The 21,607-nt window shown below is 31.7% G+C and overlaps 1 protein-coding gene across 1 annotated transcript; it reads right to left on the bottom strand.

Annotated features, from left to right (window-relative positions):
* Positions 1 to 1,916: 1,916 nt before the first annotated feature.
* LOC126736510 (L-lactate dehydrogenase B chain-like) lies at positions 1,917 to 17,311 on the bottom strand. Its single transcript, XM_050440895.1, has 5 exons — positions 17,042 to 17,311; positions 16,825 to 16,984; positions 4,746 to 5,048; positions 2,232 to 2,473; positions 1,917 to 2,167 (listed from the first exon to the last, which is right to left on the bottom strand). The coding sequence occupies exons 1-5, from the start codon at positions 17,294 to 17,296 to the stop codon at positions 2,003 to 2,005; spliced, it is 1,125 nt and encodes a 374-aa protein (XP_050296852.1). The 5' UTR covers positions 17,297 to 17,311; the 3' UTR covers positions 1,917 to 2,002.
* Between the last annotated feature and the right edge of the window lie 4,296 nt (positions 17,312 to 21,607).

The raw sequence follows: 21,607 nt of genomic DNA, 5'->3' as shown, positions 1-21,607 counted from the left end.
TTGTGGTTGTACAAGACGACGACGAACGGCCCTCTTAAGTTGATCCCAAAGATGTTCTATTGGGTTGAGATCCGGGCTACATGCGGGCCATTCCAATCTTGGAAGTCCAACTTCATCCAGATATTCGCTCACTACATGTGCAACGTGAGGTCTAGCATTATCATGCATTAATATAAATTGGTTCCCAATGAATGGAACAAATGGGACAACAACTTCTTGAAGGATTTCCTCAATGTAACGGTGGGCGGTTAGAGCTCCATTTTCAATAAATACAAAATTGGTGCGTGCTTCGGTAGAAATACCCGCCCAAATCATGACTGAACCGCCACGATATAAGATTTGTTCTGAAATGGTGCAGTCAGCATATCTTTCATTTCTACGTCTGTATAGCCGCTCACGACCATCCGGCGTTCTTAAAGAAACCCTGGATTCATCTGTGAATAGTACGTTTGCCCACTGTTCTAAAGTCCACTCAAAATGCGACCTTGCAAACCTCAGGGGTGTTGTCGATGCCGAGGAAATAATTGTGGACATCTTGCTGGCCTTCGTGAATAAAGTCCAGCTTCTGCTGATCTTCTACGTATCGTTCTTTCACTTACACTTACTCCATGAAGTATTCGCAAGTCATTTTTTAGACACACAGCAGTAGATCTTCGATATCTTAAAGAACTAATGGTGACAAAGTGATCATCAGCTGCAGTGGTCATTCTCCTTCTGCCAGAGCCTTGTCGTCTAGTAAAAATTCCCGTCTGTAAATACCTATTCCAGGCATCTTGAACTGTAGACCGCGGAAATCGCAGAGTACGGGCGACATAACTTTTGCTACGGCCATCCTCCCATATTGACACACAACAAATTAAAATAGTGACACTGTTAAACTTTATGTCACATTAATTGCGTCCTTAACCAACGTCGATAATTTTTAACTGAAAACTTGACATTAATTATCTAAAAATAAGCTTCAAATCAGCGTTTTAATAAAAAATTTGCAGCTCGCAGCAAAAATGAGATAATGGAATGAATCAAAAATCGAAATGCTTAGAATACATCAAAGATTACAAGGAACAGTATCTAAACAGAATTATCCACCTTAATTTTCCTACAGGGTCTTTTGAAATTACGAGAAAAAACAACAGTTTGTTTTACTCCTGTATAATATAGCCTAATCGAAAAATGCTACTTTACAAAATGATTTTAAAATATCACAACAAATGCATCTAAAAACTGATGGCAAAATCGTGAGAATCTGATAAAAAAAAATTTATAAAACATCAAACTTGGCCAATATTTCAGGGTGGCGGAATTTTGTGCCGGCGAGTATATTTTGTGGAATTTCTTCCATTTTAAGCAAATATTTAAACAAAAAATGCCAAGACTAACTGACAGAAACATCAAAGTCAAACTTAAATAATCACTGCAGGTCACTTGATAAATTTCTGTAGGTAGGTATGTACGTATACCTACCTGTACAGGTAGACCCTATTTTTTAATTAATATTAAAATTATTTTTGTTCATAAAAATCAATTTTTAGGTAAAACATAAAGCATTGTATGCACCACGGGCATTGTTAGACTCTAATTCCCTAGCAATTTTACTCCACTAGCAATTTTTTTTTAAATTAACTTTATGAGTAATTGATAATTCACTACAATAACCTGCACGCGAAACTTAATTAAAATTGAGCTGGTAGTTTAAAAGTTAATGATAAACAATTAATTATTCTTAACTTTAACACCCTGTATCTTTGTTATTAAACATTTCTGAGGAAAATTTTATAATAAAAGTATATTTCTTTATAAATTCTCTATCACATATTAAAATTAATGACGTTTAAACTGGAGCACCCTGTATAAAAAAGATTTGGGGTAACGCGAAAGTTTCCATTTCGAGAAAAAGCGAACCAAATGACACCATCAAATACAAAAATATATTACAATAAAAAATACAATGGTAAAAAAATACATACAGTTACAAAAACTTAAAATACAATTTACGGTAAAACTACATCTTTAATCCACTTGCAACTTCCAACATTTTCGCTGCCGAATACTTCATATAGCAAAGTTCTTCGGAATTTAAATTAGGATCTATCACTGCAGATACACCATTACGACCCAAAACACATGGCATTGACAGGAAGACGTCATCCGTAATTCCCAGCATTCCCTATAAGTGAATAGATATTACAAACGTCATATTGTACACATTTTTTATTTTAGTGAGATCATACTTTGACGTAAGTCGATGCAGGGTGAATTTTATTAGAATTTCTAATAATACTCTTCACTTGGGCTGACGCACAAAGACCAATGGCCCAATTAGTAAACCCTTTTAGCTTGATAACGTCATACGCTGATTGTACCACATCCTTATGGACTCCTTTCCAGTTTTCCGGATCATTGTCGGAGCCAGCCTCAGGGTGAATATCTTGGAGACGCACTCCAGCTACATTTACTCCAGACCATATTGCCACTAAAAAATCATTTATTCACTTTTTACAAATGAAGTTATTCTTTATTAACTTTGAAAGAGATATCAGACATAAATTCTGAATTTATCATAGATGCCAACACCCACAATTTTTATTTAGAATTTCTTTCCTGTTAAGCCCAAAATACCCCCAAAAAGCAAATCTTGACTGGTATGATTTCATAATATACAAATTTCGATACGGGTACTTCCAAGATATTTAGTAATACTGTGAATATTAACAATTTTCAGTTAAGGCAAATATGTCTGTAACGTCCAAGGAATACAAATCTACATATATTTTAACGACGTAACTGGGACAAAAAATAAGAAACCTACGAAGACCTATGATAAATTCACAAATTTACATATATTTTCTTTGTGAGTACACAGAGTTTAGCCACGAACATCTAATATTTGATTTAATATTGACACAATATTAATGTTTTCTAACTTGAGGGTTTTGCTTTCATAACCTAGCAAGGCTTTTAAGTTTTTAAGATCTTTTGATCCTATTAAGGCATCGAAATCGTTAAGCCAATTCAATACTCTCATTTTAAATTCATTTTTTATACCTAAATCTTCTAGCAAGGAAATTTTTAAATTTTTGGTTTCTTTATAAGTGTTCTTGCATGCGGTAAGGTTCGATAAATATTTTGTCGGAATATTTGTTTGCAATTTTAGGAGATATGATAGAGTCAGAGCACCGGAGTCAATTAAAATTGTCAATTGCTTTTGTGGTAAATAAAAGTATGGGAGCTCAATTTGTTGTGCTACGTTATTTAAGTTGATGGTAGATCTGGGCCTGGTTTCAGAAAATTTGCGAAATTAATCAATTTCGAAATTTTGTTCGGAATTGGGGTAGTGATTTTGGTCATTAAGATTCGTTAAGATGGGATCAAAAGAGGTTTCTTCATATTGAAGGTTTGGCTCGTAATAAATAATAAATTCAGAATAATGTTGCTCGTAAAAATTCAGAATAATGTTGGGGTCAATAATCGTTATAATGTTCAGTAACGTTGGTGTAAAATTTGAAGTGATAGGATCACCGAACTTTAGCCTTAGGGCCTCTCTAATTGAAGGCCATGAATCTAAATCTGGTCTAGAAAGTAAAAAGTCTCGAGCATTGTCAATTCACTTTGACTCAATGGCTGCTAAAACAACTTTATTTTGTTCAATACCATCATTTGTAAAATATAATTGGTAAAACTCATCTATGGATATTATAAAACTTTCCAAATGGTTTTGATTTCCAGAGAAGGTTGGTAAGAGAGAAATGTGGAATCTTATGTTTTCCATTTTAATATTTAAGTTAGGCTTGGATAAATTAGAATCTACAGTTAAGTTATCTAATAGGTTACTTATGCTATCTAAATTATTTTGATCAGAAATATTTTGACTACTAATCCTAAAGATGTCCTATTTCGTATTAATTATTTAATAATAATAATTATAAATTTTTATATACGTATAATTATACGTATATTTATTATACGTATAATGATAAATTTCGTATTATTAAAGGTATTTTTAGCACATGCAATATACCGCAGTTGGCGCCCTCTGCAAGGTATAGCGAATCCGTGAACGGATTTCAATTTCTCGTTCCAAAAAACCCCTTCACACCAAATTTTAATTTAATATCTTATGAAACACTCGACTTACTTTAAAAAAACGATTTTATATTTCTCATTTTGACGCCCTGTATATTGAATACCGAGCGCCCAATTAAAAAATGGCATAACGAAAGTCGCGTTATTTTGGTCCACCCTATATGTGGCCGGCGGATTGGCCTCCTTTTTCCGGACACCCTGTATGACTTAACTACCATGTTTTCTCGTAAGCAAATGACACAGATACTAAATCCACTTTTGCTACAAAGGGTTCAATTAAATATCAAGAAAAATGCAAGTGATAATCCAGAGAGCCACAGCTTCAAATTTTCTAAGATAGACAATACTCTGGATCTAGTAGTATAGTATTATCCTCAATGCGACCATTTCTTTATGAAAAATGAAAGGACTTAATTAAATTTTCATTTCCTCAATTTTTCAAGAGTTCTTTCCCAAAGGAAAATGGTATTCTTTTGCTATTTTTTCTTTAATGATTTACGTGGTAAAAAGAAAAGAAACATCTCATTTTCCAGACATTTCTGCCCAAAATATAACTGAGTTAAAGAAATAATAATGTAAAGAAACTACGATTCTACTTAGATAAGGCATTTGGTGTGTCATGTTCCAAATTTATCATCCATAGTCCAAGTATGCTTTCTTACCACTAGAGTCACCATGTTCTCCAAGCACCCAACCATGTACGCTATCGGGAGATATTCCAAGTCTTTGAGAAATATAATATCGGAACCTGGACGTATCCAAGTTAGTTCCAGAGCCTAAAACTCTATTTTTCGGGAATCCGCTTAGTTTCCAAGTGACCCAAGTTAAAATGTCACACGGATTGCTTACTACCAGCATAATTGCGTCTGGGGAATGCTTGGCTAGATTTGGGACGATATCTTTCAATACGTCGGTATTTCTTTGTACTAAGTTCAGACGAGATTCGCCTTCTTTTTGACGGACACCTAAAAGAAATACGCGGAAATAAGTTAATTTTATTTTATAGAAAGTGAACAATTTCAAAAATTAGAAATTATACCAAAAACTTTTTTTAACTAATAATTAAGCAAGTCATTAACTACATTGGGTCCTTAATTTCGTATTGCAGTGGTTAGAGGATTGCTATAGATTAATTAATATTGGTTTTTGTGATGAAGGAAAAAGGCGAATAATTCATTGTTTTTATAAAGATTCTTATTTCATTTGATAGTGATTTGTCTTATTAAAATAAGAATTAGTCGGACTGTGACTTGGTTTAAATCAATCCACTGTTAAAGTTTGAAAGTTGGGTTGGGATCTTACAAATAAGCAATTAATTTATTACATTGTATTATTGATCAATAATAATCAATAATTGAAATAAAGTTTTTTAATTAGTGTAAGTTGGATTACGTTGACTTAAAAAAAAAACTGTTTGCATTGAATTGTTTGATAGTGAAGTTGAATTGGTCAAGCAGGTTATTTGAAGTAAGAGTGGATGAAACAGATATTCCAACCCAAGTTGCTATAAATTAAATTGGGTTGGATATTTACATTAGATGTAGAAGGTGTTACAAAATTCGGTGCAATAATTTTAAGAATGTATTGTTGGAGTGAATAGGACTTTTTTTATTATAAACATGTCCTAAAATGCCCTCCCTCAGAGCTACAGCCCACGCAAATTGCTTGAAGAAATATTTAAAAGTATTTATTTATTTAAAACCGTGACTACATTACACGTTAAATCTCCTGAAAATGTTAAATCTCCGTTTTTTCGGGTGCTTTTGACATTTTCCATCCCAAAAATAGTGTAAATTTAATTTTAGGGTATTATTAAAAAAAAAATCCTTCTGATGGCCCTTATCTTATGTTTCAAAAAAGAAATTTTAAAATCTCATAACACCATGTAGTTAGTTAAAATCTAAAATTTTTGTCTCTTGCATTTTTTCGATACAATTAATGGTTTTCTACTACCAACTATCCTTAGTACTAAGTTTCTATTTTGTATACCATAATTTTACCTATAAGTATCAAGTAGGTAGCCCCCTGAAACGCCACTGGAATTAATAAATTTATTTTATTCCCACCAAAGGAGGGCCTTTATGACGACAAATAAGCCTACCAAATTTTATTCAAATCGGCTGAAAGGATTTTGAATAAAAAACCGATTTTATTAAAAAACTTTTTCACTCTGTATCTAGAAAACGAAGCAAGTTAGGACATACGTTTATATGAAAAAAAGTTCTTATTTTTGGCTGGTAAATACGCCCTTGAAATTTTTGCACTCAATTTTTAATCACCCTATATAAAATAAACGTGAAAGACACAGAAATTTGCAATTGTGCTAATCAGTTAATTGATGATCTGAGTCATGGACTTTTTGCTTGTAAAAACAATTCTCAAGCCATTTAATTTTTAAACATGGACCTAGGAAAACTATTCTTACTTCCAGAATTCCAGACAGATTTTTAGCGCTCTTAAAAACATTTGATTTAAATCAAGTAATAACCGAGCCTACAAGATGGAATATATCTAACAATACAAGTACCCTACTTGATGTCATTATTATAAATAAACATTTCCCAATAAATGGTGTCGGTTCGTTGTCTTTGCCACAAACCATTAGTGATCACAACTTAGTATTCTGTTGTCTTGAGTTTCCTAAAAGTAAAGAGGGAGTAGTGGCGGCTCGTGGGTCAATCTTCAGGGGGGTCATTTTGGTTTGAAAACTTATAGTTTACTCTAATAAAAAAAAAACAAATCAAACTATTGATTTTTTAAAGTATTTGAAAGATCTTTTAGCATTTATATTTTAGATAAAAAATACAGACTTAGATAAAACTCAATAATATTTACCGAGATATTTACCCTATTAAGCGGGTAAAAATAACTTTAAATGCTTAAATCGTTTTCCGAAAATTAACTTTGCCTTTTTATTAGAGTAAATATTTTAAATAAAAATATAAGAAAAAGGGTATAAACAGGTTATCGAAACCACTCTACCCAGAACCATCGTACGTTTTGGAGATCGGCCGAAAAAGGACGAAAATGCGTATAAATTTACAAAAAATATTTTTATTGGTTTATGTTGACTCGCCGCTTTTTGCAGGATAAGATTAAGTTGATGGGCATAGCAGTGAATAAAGTGTGCATTTGGGAATATTTCTTTAATTTTTGTTTGTACTCCTCCCAGTTTACCGCTCATGACTGATGCACCATCGTAACTTTGGGCAATTTATTTTTCAGGTGCTTGATTAATTTTTGATAATTGAAGTTCTTCCAATATTACATTAGTTAAATGTTGTGCTGTGGCACCTGGAGGGTTAACAAATTTCCAAAATCCTTCATGTACAATATCAGTTAATACATATCGCAATATGACAATCATCTGCGTTTTATTGAAGCTGTTTGTGGTCTCATCTACTTGAATTGCCACAAAATTTGTCTGGCCAATCTCTTTAATTATATGAGTATGTACAATGGCTAACATTGATTCTAAAATATCGTTCTGAATTGTTTTTGATGTGCCTTTAAATCCTGTACTTTTTTCAATATGTTCTTTAAACATTAAATTCAGTTCAGAAACAAAATCGATAAGGCCCAGAAAAATTCCAGGATTATTGGAGCTGATACTTTCGTCATGACCGCGCAATGCAATTTCGAAAACTCCGCAAAATTTTACAGCGCCGATTAGTTTGTTTAAAATATACCTATTTGTAGAAACCGATTCATTAAAGTCATGCACAGATTTACGATATACATTATCAAGTTGCTGTCTTATGTTAACACCAAAGTATATAGTTTTCAACTGTTAGACTGTGTTAACACGTCCTAAACTTGCGTAACTCATTGATGAATTTATATGAGTAGTGGAAGAAGCAAGCTTTGTAATTTTCACTTTTAAATGCTTAATGTCAATTACTCCATTTTTCGTCCATACAGCATCATTCGAAAACAGTAAACACGGGTAGCAAAAAAATGCATTTCTCACACTGCAGCCACAAATCCAATCACACAAATTGTACATTGATTCTTTAAAATATTTTTGAATATCTTTACCCCTATCCTTTGTTGTTTGTTTTAAATTCATATTTGGTTTTGGTCGACCACTTTCCTTTTTCTCAAGCCGTCATAATTATTTAAATTAAAATCTGCTGGAACATCATAACTTAATGTTCCAGCATATTTCGTGCGGGTGGCAAACAGTAACTATCTAAAACAAAACTGAAAACATTCATCCAGTCGGGCCGTCGACTACGTTAGCGATATAGGACTGAAAGGTGACTCTCACTCCCGCTCACGAAATGCTAATCTGCCTTCTTTGTTCTATTTTACATGCATTTCTTCATAAGCCGTAAGAACTGTATAGGGACAATTTAAAATACGGCCCAGCCATGGGCTTGTGATGCGCGCGAGGCGCGACGTTAATAATATATTTATTTGTTTTGCCAATGCAGACTGCTTAGAGAATTTTATAATTCACAATGAAGTTTTAGATAAAAGATATTTATAATAAAATTGGTATTTTTATGAGATTATTTAAGGGGGGTCATTGACCAATTGACCCTAAGAAGGAGCCGCCACTGACTGAGGGACATTTTAAAATGAAATGTAGGAACTATAGTGTTATTAATACAGATTTATTTGAGCATGACGCTTTAAGACTTAATTGGGATAGTATATGTTACCTAAATTCCCTTAACGATAAACTTGTGGCTTTTAACAACAATATACTTTGTTTAGTTAATAAACATGCGCCAATTAAGACTAAAAATATTAAAAATAAACCATTTACTCCTTGGATAACACACAATATTAAATTGCTTATGAAGCTCCGAGATAAAGCACTTCGAAAATATAAAAAAAATAAAACTGAGTTAAATTTAAACTATTATAGGCAATTGCGAAACTATACAAAACATGCTATTCAGCGGGAAAAAATATCATATTTTAACACACTTTCTACAAAAAAAAATCGTGATTTTTTGATAAATGCTAATAAACTACATCTAACTAAATCAAAGAATACCGATCTGCCTTGTAATTTTAGTAATCCAGAAGCCCTAAATAATTATTTTTCTCAATGCGTTAACCAAATTAACAATAATATATCACAAACCAAATTAAATTTTTACAATGAAAATGAATGGAATAATAGTATTCAAGAATTAAATTTAAGTCTTCTTGATGAAGAAAGGGTTAACAGTATAATTAAGACCATAAAATCAAATGCTATAGGAGCTGACGGACTTTGTATAAATGATATCAAGCTTTGCCTACCTTTTTGTAAAAAACCACTTCTAAACATTTTAAATACTTGCATTCTTACAAATGTATATCCTGATATCTGGAAAAAAGCACTTATAAGACCTATTTCAAAAATCTCTAATCCAAAAGAACTAAAAGACATAAGGCCTATAAGTATTTTATCAGTAGTTTCTAAAATTCTAGAAAAGCATATTCACCAACAACTTTATAATTTTGTTAACTCATTTGGTATACTTCCAGATATGCAATCGGGATTTAGGAGGAATTATAGTACAACTACTAGTCTGGTGGGAATGTTAGATAATATAAGACTTAACGAAGAACATAAACAAAGTACTTGCATGGCGGTGCTTGATTTTAGCAAAGCATTTGATACTATAAATCACTCAATGCTCCTTGCAAAGTTGGGATATTTTGGTTGTTCCGAATCTACAGTTTCTTTTTTTGATTCCTATCTTAAAAATAGATCACATTCGGTGTTGTTAAAAACCAACAATGGAAGTTTGAAGCACTCAAGGTATCTTGACTTGGAAGTTGGTGTTCCTCAGGGCTCCATATTGGGACCTCTTTTATTCTCGATTTATGTTGCGGATATGCCTAACTGTATTGAACATTGTAAATTACAACAATATGCTGATGATTCTCAAATATACATGCCATTGAATTTTTTAAATTTTAATATTTCTGAGCAAAAAATTAAATCGGATATACTAAACATAGTTAATTTTTCCAATGAGCATAACTTAAAAATTAACCCTGCTAAATCTAACATCATTTTATATGGCTGTAAGTCAGCAATTCTGAGACACTTATATCAAAGTATAAATATTGAGATTAATGGAGAAAAAAATTCCAGTTGTCAATGAAGTGAAAATATTAGGATTGACTTTAGATTCTAACTTTTGTTTTGAGAGACACGATAAGAACAAATTAAATATAGACACATTAAGAACAAATTAAATATAGGCTATATGCGTCTTAGAAATCTGTACAGATTTAAAAATGTCTTAAAGAGTAAAACCAAATATTATCTCTGCAATAGCCTCATTCTCTCCTTACTCGACTACGGTGATATCGTATATTCTAATTCTATAACATCTGAGCTTTCTAGATCTATACAAAAATTGCAAAATAGCTGTATAAGATTTTCTTATAGCGCTGCCTATCCGGAGCATATCACACCTTATTTAAACATAAATTCTATTTTAAATATGGAAAGGAGAAGAAAATTACACATATATGCCTTTATATATAAAATAATAAAGTCGGGTCAACCCCCTTATTTAAATAAGTTATTTACTACTCTCTCGCATTTACACAATACTCGTAATGTTGGAAATTTTAGGATACCTCAACATAGAACAAGTAACTTCCACAAGTCATTTTCGGTTGTCGGAGTTACAATGTGGAATAACTTGCCAAATAATATTAAAGATTTGTCATTTAATAAATTTTACACCAAGGTTAAGCAAATTCTTCTCGACTCCCAACGAGATGCCTAGTAGTAGATACATAGTAGTATAAACTGCAAAATCAACTAAGACCAAAGATAAGCTGGCCTGTCCAATCTTTCTTTTGTGGTTCTTTTTTGTCTATTCTTGTTACCTTCCGTCGCATGCCAGCCAAATTGCTTTGCCATTTTTTGTTTCTACCCTTTTTAGTTTTAGTTTTGTTCTTTTTTAAGTTAATTAGGAATTTTTTTTTGTGTTTATTTATAATGTTTTCAAGGCCTGTTTCACGCAAATTGCGCTATCGGTTTTATATAATCGCGAAGCAGTTCTTTTTACCAGAAATTGTCAATTTTATTTTCTCATGTAGCTAATTATATTTATAACTATTTTTTTGGTAATAAACTTTTTTGACTTTGACTTTGACTTCCAATGTGCCACGCAATGGTAGAAGTTACCACAAATAGAAAACTAGAATCAATTTTTGTTAAATTTTTAAAGCTATGTAAAAATAAAATATAATTTACATAAAAACTTGACTTGCAATCAAATAATTTATTTATGTTGAATACCAAAAAGGTTTACACAAGTCAAAAAAATCAGTCAGCTACTATCCTTAAATATTAAAATATACAATTAAATATTTAGTACTAAAAAAAGTTAAAATATACTATGCACTTGTAAACTTGAATTTTTTTTTAACACTAAACATTACCAATCAACAAACAGAATAAATTAGTCACCACTAAAAGAGATATTTTCCGTGAGAAACTGTAATATGTGTTCATATAAGGGGTTTCTTAAGAGCACTTGGCGAATCCTGCTCTTAAACACACTGCCAGTCAAAGTCTTTAGGGTATTTGGAAGTTTGTCGTAATATTTCTTATAATAATGAATAGTAAAATTATAATAGTATACTATGCTAGTTTAGGATAAGATAAAATTAGACATAGGATGTAAAATATAAGCTAGTTAAAAGCACTCCCTATGTTTTTTCTAGTTTTCCTACCTATACCAGTCACTCTGTATTGTCTTAAATTAAAACAATGCCTTGCTTGGACTCCAAGGCGAGACGCGAGTGACCTTGTCTAAAATTTTTAAAAGATGTCCTATTCTTTCCTATTAGGTAGTTAACCCATTAGTGCCTAGAGTCCCTAAAAGGGACGCCACTGGTTTCAAGCACATGCGCACTTCTAATGTGTTTATAACCTCGTGCATTTGTCTAGACGTTCGCTATTTGTTGTAAAATTAGTTCATGTGCAGAAATCGGAGATAGCGTTTTGATTTTGTATTTTTATGTGACCATGGATCCGGAACTTTACTCTACTCGAAATGGAGGGTAAGTTTTATATCGATAGGTTTTGAAACCAGGGTAACTAAGGTTAGAATCATCATACAATTTTGTCTGCAAAACAAAAATGTGTTATTGTTTTCTTAGACATAAATATTTGTTCTGTCCCTTATAAAGGACTCTATGCAAAATAGACAATCCTCAGTTCAATTCGTAATTCGTATTTTGCAGATTATCTCCGCATGAATTACAGACATTATTTAAAGAAAATGACGGTGAAGTTCAACAAAATCTTGATGTTTACGTTGGAATTCCTGATGACCTAGGCGAAGACACGGAAGAAGACAGCGACAGCTCTGATGATGAGCATATCGGAGATGTAAATCGCTTATGCCGTGGAATACTTCAGCAGAATTGTGAAGTAAGAGCCAGAAAACAAAATGATTTTGACGAAGAAGATCTAGTTCCTCTAGCCCAACTATTTCTAAAGTCTAAGAGTTTATCTCGTCAAACCTATGAAGCCCCACCTGATGAACAAGATGATTTTGATGAAGAAGATCTAATACCTTTAGCAGATCTGCTATCTAAATCTATAGGTCAAGGCAATTTTTCAACCCCTAAACGTAGAAAGCTATACGAATGGAACGCAGATCCCCCCAATTTTTCTATGAATACAAACTGTGTGCCAGGAGAGCCATCTCAAGAAGCAAAAGAAACATAAAATCCGTTAGATTTTTTTAAAACTGTTTTTCTCACTGAATGAGAATTTAAAAAAATATGGAGGTTTGGATGAACACGTTTCAATTGATGAAAGCATGATACCCTACTATGGCAAACACTATGCCAAACAGTACATCATGGGCAAGCCGATGAGATTCGGCTTCAAAAACTGTAGTGATGGGTACATGATTTCTTTTGAGATTTACACTGGTAAATCAGATGCAGACAAAGTTTTTGGTCTTGGTGGAGACGTGGTTATGTCCTTACTACATAAATCGGCCTTCTAACCAGGGATGTACAATTATTTTTGATAATTATTTTACAAGCCTGAGTTTAGTGAACCATCTCTCGGAAAATAAAATTTGTGCAACGGCAACAGTAAGAGAGATTCGAACGGAAAAGTGTCCATTTCCTGAAAGTAGTTCATGGAAATCAAAACCAAGGAGAAGTTTTGTTTCTTGTGATAACGTTACTTTTGTACAATGGAAGGACAACAAGGTTGTGACATTGGGTACCAACTTCGAAAGTAATGACATTGTTACCACATCTAGATGGTGTAAGGAAACTAAAACTAAAAAACAAATTCCACAACCAAAAATTATAGCTGGATACAATAAACACATAGGAGGAGTTGATAAAATGGATGAGCTGATTGCTTTGTATAGGACAAGAATACGACAGCGAAAATGGTATTGGCCAATAGTTTCACATTTATTAGATGCAAGCATCTCAAATGGCTGGGTACTTATGAAAAAGCTAAGACCAAATGATGCAAATTGTGCCTCCTTACTAGAATTTCGGAGGTATATCGCCCCTTTTTACAGTCCTATGGTAAAAAACCAAGTAGAGGAAAAACTACGCTTCAGTTCATAAAGCCTCTAGATTTGATAATATAGGACATTTAATTCGGTACAATGAATCTGATCGAAGGTGCCAAGTATGCAAGAAGAAAAGTAACTTTATATGTGTAAAATGTGACTGTGAACTTCATCCAAAAAATTGTTTCGAAAATTACCATATAAACTAAATAATATTAATTTTATGCATGGAGTCCCTTTTGAGGGACCGATCATAAATACACTAATAAAAACTAATATTTGATTTTTGTATTTTTTTTATATCTGATTTAAGTCATTTAACTAATTCATAAAGAAAAAATACATAAAAAACAATTTTTATAAGTTCATGCACTAATGGGTTAAGGTAGTAGATAAATAAAGAAAAATAAAAATAAATAAAGTAAATGAGCATTATAAGCACAGATAGTAAGCTCAAATTTAATTTTTTTTTAAATAATTGATATAAGCAAATATCTATATTATAGAGAGTTAGATATAAGTTTTTAGATAATTAAGTGAACCAATGAGTTTTTATAATTTAAAACAGGTGAAGAGGTGGCTGTGAGATAAGAGCCATCAAACAACATGAATACCGTTTTTCCGCTTGGAACTTGTGGCTAAATGTGCTCGACACAAGGCCATTAAAAAAAATCTAATTACACCATGAAGTTAGCTATGAAAAAATCTAAAATATTTGTCTCCTGCATTTTTTCGAAACAATTAATGGTTTTCGAGAGAATCGCTGGTAAACAAAAGAGGATCATGAATAAACTCGATTAAACTATTAAATTAGAAAAAACGAAGTGGACCGTGACTGCTTTAATTTTTGTAAAAGCACTTGTTGTTAAAATGGAGATTGCACATTTTCAAAAGGTTTAACGCATAACTATAGTGAGTGTTCCAAATAACCGATTCTCTTCAAAAATTTGCACAATTTTGGCTGTATCTCTGAGAATAGGCATTTTAGAACACATGTTTATAGGAAACAAAAGTCTTATTTTGACTCCAACAATACGCTCTAAAAATATTTGCACAGTATTTTGTAACGCCCTGTATGTTTGGACTCTGGTTAAATTAGTTTAGCTTTCTTAGATTAATTGTTAGGAATTTAAAAATTTAATTGAAGTTGGATTGAGTTACTCTCAAATAAGTAAATATTGCATCTCTTTGGATTAGTTTCTGACTACTTTCACGTCATGTTAAGTTGGTCTTTGGTTAAGTTTGTTTAGATTAGTTAAGATTTTTTGAAGAAGAATTGGGTTCTCATTAGATTGGATGCAGATAATATTCTTTTATAATGAGCTTAATACAAATCATCACATTGGATTGAGTTTCAAGTGCCTTGTATCGATTTTTATGAGTGGCTTGTATGTTAGTGTGTGGGCTTTGATAATGTTGGGAAGTACTAATTAATATACTATTAGCCTTTTATATACCATTCTATCCGTGTTAAGATTAACCACTCTTAAAAACAATGAAATTGTCTAAATCTTAGCAGGTTTCTGCTCAGATTTTATTTTTTAACCTTTTTTTAAAAAGCTTAGCATCACTTTCAAATTTAAAGACAGACAAAATTTAATTCAAAAGTTTTTTGCTATGTGTTTGAGCTGATCTTTAATACATTCGTCAAAATAAAATATTTTCATTCTCTTAATAGATGAAGAAGACCCTACAGTGCATTTTTTTTATCTCGGGTCATAGGGTTTTACGTGTAATATTTTCAACCCCATGTCAGAACCTGTTCTATTTAATCGATAAGATTGAAACTTGTAAAAAGTGAACTTTAAGTTAACAGACTTTAAAAAATCCCATTATTTTGTAAAAAAATTTGCGAGAAACCTATTTAAAATACGTTTTTCTGATGAAAAAGTTTGCTATTTCTGAACCGCGTAACCTTCATTACCTTTACAGTTCAAAGCAGGTAGACAAATATCTGACAGTGACACAAAATAATCTCCTCAAAATCTCAAAAATATATTTTCAAAAATCAACAATAAACAAATAAAAACCTTTCAAATAAATTGTTCAAAGTGACCTCCAAATTGAGCCAAACAAAAGCCCAGACAGTTGTAGAAATGTCTTTTAACATTTAGGAGCTGCCGGGGAGTAATGGTACGCGAAGCCTCGATAATTCTATTACGAAGTTCTTCGATATTGTTGGGTCTGCCTCTAACAATATCAAACACTTTCGATGATAGATAGCCCCGATAAAAGGCGAAGCGCCGGCCATTTAGATGACCCAAAACGTCCAATCCAGCGTCCTGGGAACGTGGCATTCAAAAACAGTCGCCGCACTATGAACGGGGGCTCCATCATGTTGAAAAATTATCCTGCCATTTTGAACAGCGTTTCCTAATGCGGGAATGACCTGCACCTGAGGTAATTCTAAATATTTTGCAGTATTCAGGCTACCCTCTATGAAAAATGGTCCAATTATTCGATCTCCAAGAATTCCTGCCCACACGTTAAGTTTCTGTCTTGTTTGGGTATGCATTTCCTGGACGGGACGGTTAGGATAAGACACGGCAAAATTATCTACCACTTCTTGCGAGAACATTCCTGTAATGTAGTTTGAAACCATCTCAATACGTTCCTATGTAGTGTAAATCGACATTTTAAAGAGTTTTTGAACAATTTCAATGGAGCAATTTAAAAATTATTTTGTGTCACTGTCAGATATTTGTCTACCTGCTTTGAAGTGTAAAGGTAATGAAGGTTACGAGGTACAGAAAAAGCAAACTTTTGCATTAGAAAAACGTATTTTAAATAGGTTTCTCGCAAATTTTTTTGCAAACTAATGGGATTTTTTTTAAAGTCTGTTAACTTACACACACTTAACACTTGTTAACACTTGTTAACACTTGTTCCAAGTGAAGTTTCAATCCTATCGATTAAATAGAACAGGTTCTAACATGGGGTTGAAAATATTACACGTAAAACCCTATGACCCGAGATTTAAAAAATGCACTGTATACGTGACGACCCTATCCACCAAAAAAAATATCAAAATTCATAAAAAAATTAGATTTAGAGACTTAATTAAATGTAAGCAATCTTAATGTAGACATATTATTTATAGAAAATACTCGTCCTTTTCTATTTTAAATTGATAATCAGGATACTTTTTCAAATTACACAATTTTTCTCTAGATTTTCAACTTTAATTTATTATTGCAATTAAAATATTATTTATTACCTGCTGTAATAACGCATATCTTAGAATTAGCAGTAACCGCATAATCGGTTCCCGATGCAACTTTAGCGTTCAGATAGAGGCACCCGTGCTGAATGTCAAACATTTCTCCCTTCATTTTATCGGCATTGAGATCTATCATTGTAACATCACTTGAAACGCCCTAGACATAATCGAAATTAATTAGGAAAAACTCTTAAATCTCAACATGTTCTTATACCTGTGCTAAAATACTAAAAGTGCAAGCCATCCCGACATCTCCACAACCCACAACGGTCACTTTATCTTCATTGGTATTGCATTGTTCGCCAATGATTTTCATAAGCTTGTCCTTGGTACCCATTTTTATGCACTCGTTCTTTTTCGAGTATCCTCTATATAATCCTAAGAACTGGAAAGAATGGACGGGATTCTTAGCAAAAACGTGGCAAAGCCTAGGACAACGTCTTGCTAAAATGGCAGTTGCAAATGACATTTTCAATTTTAATATTTTATTACTGGTCGCAGGTGTGTTTTTTAACAGGTCCCAGGTAAACATTTAGTTCCCTAGTAACTTCTCTAATAATATATTATAAAGACAATAATAACGAATATTTACAAAAAAAATATCCCTACCTTTTACGAAGACGTGAAGTTATACGTTTCTTGCGCCCAGTGTGTACAGTATATTATGACAGCGATTTAATATGGTATTATTGACAATTCGAAGATAAATGTTTGGACATGGTAAGCAATCGTCATTAAAGTTAACTTTAAAATTGATTAATAATAAATAAGGCTAGACATAATTTTATAAAGTTAAGATAATAATCAACTTATCAATAACTAATATTTAATTTATATTACTATTAGATTTATTAGTCGGTATATGATTTTGTATTTCACAGATAGCAAAAGTGGTAGTATAAGGTTGTGGTTTATAGAAAAAATACATATATTCGCGTTCATTATTAAACAAATGCTTTCTTTCTTATTTTTTAGAAGATTATTTATTTGTTAATAAAGTTAATAAAGGCAGTAATTCAGTGACTCTTTCAGATTCAAATTTTGATATTTATAATATATTGATACTCATAATTAATTCTTATGAAAGCTGATGTGTTTCTTAACTAAAAAGTTCTTTACAACTTTCCCTATAGATGCAACCTCTTTTTTGTCATTAAGTAATGTTTTATGCATTAAAAAAAATCTTAGTAGCCTCAAAGGCTTTACATTACAAACATACCTATATTTTAAAATCTCATGTTCTCTTATTAATTTTAGTTTTATTTAAAAGAAAAACCATTCAGTTAAGAATCATCTTTGCCTTTTCTTAATTATTATAAAACAAAGTTCCTATTAAGATAAATGCTTTTTTTCCTGAATAATGTTATTAGATTTTGCGTCTATAGGTTTGGTCAATTATCATTATTTAAAAATGTATTCTCTCGTTTTCATTTTCAGGTAAATCCACGGGGGTTTTTCTCGCATAATATATTTTTTTCATTCTTAAATACACAAATTCCTTTACAAAATAAATGAACATTCGTTGTTATTTTATCATATTACTAAGCAGATTTTTGAATTTCAGTTTTATCTTATAAGGATTATACAGTGGCACCTAATACCAATAACCATTCTTGAAATGCCACAATAATGTCCCATGATTATTTGAATATTTAGTCCATTAGTATATTCTGGGAATTTTCATTCCTGCTTAATGTAAAAATAATTAATTTTAGTGTAATAATTAATTTTCAATTAGTGGTATCTGTATTATTTGTAGATTAAAAAAGAATATTTCTCATATTCATGATTAACATATTAACCTCATTAAATATTTTAATTTTTATTAAAATGTACAAAAAATTTAAAAATTACATTTTAAAATTCAATATTTTTTTTTGTAATTTGAACTAAGGGAGCATTCTTATAAATAAAATAACATTTTAAAAGTATACATTAAATTACTAAAATAATTCGAAAAATATAAATTTAATTTTTTTACACATTTTTTTATTGCATGAAGCATGAAGCGTAGTTTTAAAAATAACAGAAAATTTAAGTAGATAAAATGCAAAATTTAAATACCTAACTATTTTAAACTTGTAATTTTATTGATTTTATCAGAAATATATGACTGGAACATTTTGTTTTATTCTGCAATGGAAGAAAGCTAAAGAAAATTATTTCATTTATGAATTATTGCAAATTATAGTTATATAAATACCAGCAAAAATTGGATGAAAAAAAATAGTGCAATTTAGTTTTTAATAATTAGCCTTACTTTTCATAACTGGGAGATTCAATAATACACTACTAATAAGCTCTTTTAAACACTATATATCGATGGTGTAGCACGCAAATGTGGTAAGTACAAAAATGTTAATTTGCAGGAACTTCATTTTTAAAGTTTGACTATTCGTGGTATTAGATTCTTAATTAGCACATATTTTGTTTTTACATTTTTAAGTAAAATTATGGTGTTTTCAATTAAAACATTCAACTTTTTTTTTGTTTAAATTTATAATTATTAGGCTTGAAAAAATTTAATTAGAATCGACTGCCTGCACTTAACACATTTGTTGTGCTACATTAAGGGTAAGAGGGATGAAGTAACTTCCACTTTAATTCTAAAATAAAAGTTTTTATTACTTTATTACTTACTAGCTAAGTACATAATTATTGTTTAACTAAAAATGACTTAAGATTAGTAATATAACTTAAGATTAGTCATCAGATTTTGTTTCAATTAGTTTAGCAGAATTACCTGTTTACGGAATTCCATTTATAAAACAAGCATAATCATCCGGTATTATTTTACTTTTTAATTGAGAAATTAAATCAGGTGTCTTTTTTGAGACACTGGAAGTCTAGAACTATATTTTGATTTTAATTCTACACATTTCCAGGTTTTCTTTTTTCCAGGCTTGCCTTTTTGAGTTATATCAATTTCTGGAAATTGTTCGTCGGAAAGGGCATATTTATAGAATATGGTAGATGGTTTTTCCTTTTGGAACCGAAACCATTTTACATGCAGCCAGTTGACTTTTTCATTATTGGTGTTATGTGTGGTATTTGCAACAATATCGGACACCAATTGTTGTAAAACAAAAAAGTCATTAAACTCTAAAATATTGATATTGTATGGACGCGGCTCAATCCTTACCATTGAAATTAAAAGAGCCAATTCACGGGTTGAATAGACTTTTTTGTGTTTCTGTGCCCTTTCTATAGTGGCGTGCATCGAATCAGCCTCAAGGTAGGAATGCCCAGACTCCATAAATTTTAGATCAATTATTTTAAGGTTCTCGATTTTGTTTACTGCGTGAAGCATTGCTGCAGCCACATTTTTGTTACGATTTTGGCCGCCAGCAGTATCGGAAAATGATGCTACATGAGTTACTGATTTCGGTAAATTAAAAAGGTATTTAAGAAGGCGAGTTCCTATCTCTGCGCTTCCCTTATTTCCATGAGTCTCATCCCAAATGAAACAATGGCCATCAGAATTAGATCCATCAAAAATGGTAAAGTTGTAAACATTGAGTTTGTGTTTGTAGAAAATTTGGTTGTCTCCGGCACGTGGAACAGAAAGCTTGCAAGAATAGCTTGCAAGTCAAATGTAATGGCCCTAAATGATTTACCTTTTTCTTGTATTGCCTTTTTTTTGTCTGCAGCTTTCATGTCCAGGGCTTCCTTTTCGCATTTTTTATGTTTATCATGATCTTCTTGTAAGTCTGCTTTATCCTTTGCACTATTATAAGCATTGCATTGAAAACACTGGTCTTTCTTTGGAAGGTAAATTGCCAGTGTAGGTTCATATTCATGGAAAATGTTTTGATAAACAAACCGGGAAACTGGTTTTTGATCTTTTTCCATGCAATAATTTAAGTACATTCTATACATTATGGGAATGTTCAATTCCGAAGAAAGATAGTGCTTTGTAGAATCACGCTTACAATAATGGGACTCAATCCTGGGAAAACTATCGATATGATTTTTAACAAGCTGCTTTATTTCTTCGGATGTATTGTTGGGTGGAATGGTATCTCCTCTTCTATCATACCCAGTAAACACACCAAAACTGCTCATGTGCTCGGCACAAGTTTCTATGATTCTATGCGACATAGCAAACGTTTCGCAAAAAAACTTTAAACACACTCTATGTTTTTTACCAAATTCGTCTTTCAAAAAATAATGTCGGGAGCATTTCCTGTTTTTTGTTTTTGGACTATTTTTTTTTTCTTGCAGTAGCAACATTTTCGATGTGAGAGGCAAGATACATTTTTTGACGGACATAGTCTGCTAGTTGATAATATTCCAAATATAAAGTGGGTCTGTGTGCTTCGGAAATATTATCTTGGCATTTAAAACGACAGTTCGTGCAATCCACTTTCTTCGGTTTTTTCACGGCAATCTCTCTACCACTACGATTGACGTAAGTTTTACCGCTTAGTCTTAAATTCTTATTTATTGACAATTTCCAAAGCTCTCTATTGGCCTTACGGCATTTTTTTCGTTTTTTTGGTAAATCAGAATTAGTCGGTAAAACGTCGTTGGATGTTAATGACACTTCCTGTTTTCTTCGTTTTGGCGAAAAGTGTTCTTCATCAATATCCGAATCTTTATCCTCCTCAGAAGGTTCATAACTTGAAGTATCTTGAAACGGGTCACTTTCATGATCTATGTCATCATTTTCATATAAAAATGAATCTTCTGAAGAGTCAACGTATTCTTCTGATGAAGCCGATAATATTCGTGTTTTTCCTAAAATAAAAAACATACATTATTATGCGAGTATAAAACT

The sequence above is a fragment of the Anthonomus grandis genome, chromosome 1, assembly GCF_022605725.1.
Source record: "Anthonomus grandis grandis chromosome 1, icAntGran1.3, whole genome shotgun sequence".
Lineage (NCBI taxonomy): Eukaryota > Metazoa > Arthropoda > Insecta > Coleoptera > Curculionidae > Anthonomus > Anthonomus grandis.
The sequence above is the reverse complement of the archived record's forward strand: the minus strand, read 5'-3'. Positions and strand labels throughout refer to the sequence as shown.